The 4088-nt window shown below is 40.9% G+C and overlaps 1 protein-coding gene across 1 annotated transcript in view; it reads right to left on the minus strand.

The window, feature by feature from the left end:
* Positions 1-1589: 1589 nt before the first annotated feature.
* Positions 1590-4088, minus strand: part of LOC101306047 (L-ascorbate oxidase-like) — a 4688-nt gene continuing 2189 nt past the window's right edge. Inside the window, exon 4 of the mRNA XM_004299875.1 lies at positions 1590-2757. Within this exon, the coding sequence (XP_004299923.1) occupies positions 1816-2757 (942 nt within the window). The 3' untranslated portion in view covers positions 1590-1815. The remainder of the gene's footprint in view (positions 2758-4088) is intronic.

Here is a 4088-nt window from a genome sequence, read left to right on the forward strand (position 1 = left end):
AGGGTTCCAATTTTTGGTGTTTCAGTGCAGAAGCGGTTCGCCGGAGGATGGCTGGAAGTCGGCTCCGATCCTATGTCTATTGTCTGGCCTCAATTTTATCCATGTATATTTGATAGTTTTCATTGGGGTTGGATAGTGTTTGAATCCTTTGCTAGGTAAGATGCGATTGCAATTTGGCTAGAGTTTGTTTCCTTTAGTTTTGAGATATTGTAAACAAAGAGTAGGGTGATGTTTTATGTTGTTGCTCTTCATTTGGAATTTCTAACGGTGTATGAGATGAATGGATCGAGATTTGTATCATTATATGATTGTATATTTTTAACACAGTTATAGTATTTATGTCACTGTGATAGTACATTTTAGACAGATTTGAGTAGATTTTGTATTACTTGAGTAGATCTTGTATTACTTTATAGTAGTTTTTATTTGGTAGTATTTTTGTCCTAGCGGTAGTATCTTTTGTTGGTGACGATAATATTTTTCGTTGCCGGCGGTAATAGATTTATTTTTTACGGTAATAGCTTTTGTTCACATCGGTAGTATCTTTTGTTGCTGGCGGTAATATTTTTTGCTGGTGACTGTAGTAGCTTTTGTTTACGGCGGTAATATCTTTGTTGATAGTAGTTTGTCATATGCTTGGTAGTATCTTTTGTGACCTCGCCGGAGGTCACCGGAATTTTAGTATCGTAGCTTTTGTAGCTGGTGGTAGTAGATTTTGTTATGTTCGGTAATATTTTTTGTTACTGGCGATAGTATTTTTTGTGACCTCGCCGGAGGTCGTCGAAGATCTCACCATAGTAGCTTTTATAGCCGATGATAGTAGTTTTTATAGCCGGTGGTAGTAGCCTTTGTTGCTAGTGACAGTATCTTTTGCAATCTTCAGTTACATTGTCGGAGGTCAACGGTAAAATTGTCGGAGGTCGGTTAGAAACTTTACCTGAAGTCTGCCAGAGACCTGTCAGTGGTAGTAGCTTTCTTTGCTGGTCGTAGTAGCTTTTGTTGCTATCGGTAATAACTTTCTTTGCTGGTGACAGTAGCCTTTTTTGTTATCGGTAGTATATTTTGTTGTCAGTAGTAGTAGCTTTCTTTGCTGGCAGTAGTAGCTTTTGTTGCTATTAGTAGTAGATTTCTTTGCTGGTGACAGTAATTTTTTTTGCTATCAGTAGTATCTTTTGTTGTCAGTGGTAGTAGCTTTCTTTGTCAGTGGTAGTAGCTTTCTTTGTCAGCGGTAGTAGCTTTTGTTGTCATTGGTAGTAGCTTTTGTGGTCGCTAGAATCCTCATAGATGGTCGGCCGGAAAGTTCGCCCGAGGTCGGTCGGAAAGTTCGCTGGAAGTCGGTTGGAAATTTTGCCGGAGGTCAGTCGGAGACCATTTATGGTTGTTGACTTTTTATATTAGTGACATTTTTGTAAATATAATAGAGAAAATCTAATTTTTTGGTTGGATGGCAGTCTGTAATTTTGTTGAACTTTAATACTTAATATAAGACTTTATTTAGGCTTGGGTGGACTTATATGGATAAAAATGTTTAGGTGGACTTATATAGGAGAAAATGTCTCCAAGTGGACTTCTATGTAATTGCCCCCTTAATAATAATACTGTATATTAATTAGGCGAAACTGTTTTCTTAGAGGAAGCCGGGCGGCCGGGCACAGTTTCATCAAACTACTCGATCGATTGCATATTGCAATTCGATACCATACATAATACACAGCTAGGAATAGGATGCAGCAAAATATTCAAAGCAACACTAGTACATGCATGCGGATCGATAGAATGAAGTAGTAGGTAACAAATTGATGAATTAACTGGTGTTTAATTTCCAGTGAGACCGCAAGCAAGAGCTTGTTTGGGTATGTTGTTGACATGTTGAACACCTTGGGCAAAGACGACTCCCATCCCCATATGCAAATGCGGCTCAATGTGACAGTGGAATGCCCACACTCCTGGGTTGTCCGCCACGAACCGCAGAGCCGTCCACCCGTATGGAAATATCACCGCCGAGTTCCGCAGCGGCGGGTTCTTCAGGTTGAACTTTCTCTCGTCTCTCTTGGGATCAAACTTGCCGTCTCCATAACCCAACACCCAGAAGTCGTGACCGTGAAGATGCCACGGGTGTATCTCGCTCACATTCTCGCTCAGCGCATTCGCATTCTGAAGAATCACGTCCACCGTGGAGTTCAGTGTCATCGTGTACACCCCGTTCCCGGTGGTCGTGTTGGGGTTCACCGGCGGCTTCATGACGTCGTAGTCATTCGGAAAGCTCTCCGGCGGGTTCACAGTGCTGAAGGCATTCTTTAAGCCGTACTTGATGGAGCCGAGGTAAGGAGTTGAGGGTAGGGAGAGGGAGACATTGTTGATGGCCCACTTGGTGTATCCGCCGTTGATTTTGTTTTGGGTGTTGAGGAGGGTGATCCGACGGTGAAAGGTTGTGGGGGGCTTTGGAGATCCCATTAGGGCAAGGATGCTGGTGGTGAAGGACTTGCTGTGGGTGTAATTGTTCCAGAGAGGAGTGACCGGAGGAGGAGAAGTGGGGAGCTTGGAGGCTGAGTTGGGTTTGTAATTGAGGAGGGTGAGGCCTTGTGGAGTCTTGGGTTCTCTTCCTCTCACTCCGATTGAAACCCAGTAGTTGTTCCTAGGGTTTTGGTTCGTGGTTATCAGCACTGAGTAGCTCTCGCCGGAGTAGATGTCCAGGTCATCAACTGCAAATGGTTGCACGTAATTTCCATCCGCTTCCACCACCACCATTTTGTGATTCTGCATCAACAACATTGCATGTGTATAGTAATTAACACCAATTAGTGAAGTCCGTTGATTTGCATGCATGTATTTCTTCATGTATCGATCAGTTTTAGCTAGCTAGAATGCCTTTAGATATAAACCATACACGTACTACTAGAGACCTAGCTTGACTTTAATCGAAGAGATCAGCCTGTACGTTTTAGTGTACGTAATTCAAACTTAAAATTCCTAGAATGATGAATATAAGAGCAATTGAAATTCTTACGTAGGTTTTTCTAGTGAGAAGTATTCAAATTTTGAATGAAAAGAGATGATTTTGGGAAATTGAAGCAAAAATGACAGCAAGATGGTGTAGCAATCATGTAGATGGAATTGTAAACAAAAACGTGAGGTGTGTAGTCGATCTAGTCTAGATTGGAAATATCTAGCTACGAAAATGACATCGAGTAGAGAGCGTATTCAGCGCACCCGGGTGCGCCGTACACCCGTCCATCTCCGCCGTCCATTTGACGCGGACTTTTGATTTTTTCAAAATGGACGGCGGAGATGGACAGGTGCGCGGCGCACCCGGGTGCGCTGTATAATTTTCACATTGAGTAGTAGTGTCGGTCTTGTTTCCTTTGTAATCATGCATATAGATCGAGGACACAACACTAGTTGATTTTGTCTGCAACCAATTATAGCTAGTTTGGATTCTATACATGGAGTTATGTATGTAGCTACAAAATAAACGTGCGTACCAATTCAAACACTAGCTAGTAACATGTGATCGCAGTAGTATACATATATATAATGATCAACACGTACACAAACAAAGGCACGCCATATATTCATTCAAAAGAAAGAAAGCAAAAGACACGAATCATAGATATGATGATTCATATTCATTCAAGCATGTGGTTCGAGTAGTAGCACTCAAAAGATAAAGAAAGCGAGGATACAACACATCCATAAGCGCGCAGCGCATGCATGCGTTGTAATCCATCCATCTGCAAACTTTGTCTAGCTCGTATATATCTTCAAGTTCATCATTTTGATTGATTCAAATCAGCTTTCTTAATTAGTTGTGTACGTTACTAGTGAGTAACTAGCTAGCTTCATACCCAAAGTTCAATTTAGTGTTTTGAAATTTTATAATATATGAGATGATGAAACAATAATAGACGCGCGCCTGCCAGCATCTCTATCTAAGATGGTTGTCACTGTCCACTCCAAAACCAGATAGATAGAAAGAAGAAACGTAATTTCCTTTTAATTTGGGTCTTCATGTTGTAGCTTTACGAAAGTTCTTTTGCTTCACTTTATCAAATACATATATATATATATATATATATATATATATATAT

This window comes from Fragaria vesca, linkage group LG5, assembly GCF_000184155.1.
Source record: "Fragaria vesca subsp. vesca linkage group LG5, FraVesHawaii_1.0, whole genome shotgun sequence".
NCBI classification, from domain to species: domain Eukaryota; kingdom Viridiplantae; phylum Streptophyta; class Magnoliopsida; order Rosales; family Rosaceae; genus Fragaria; species Fragaria vesca.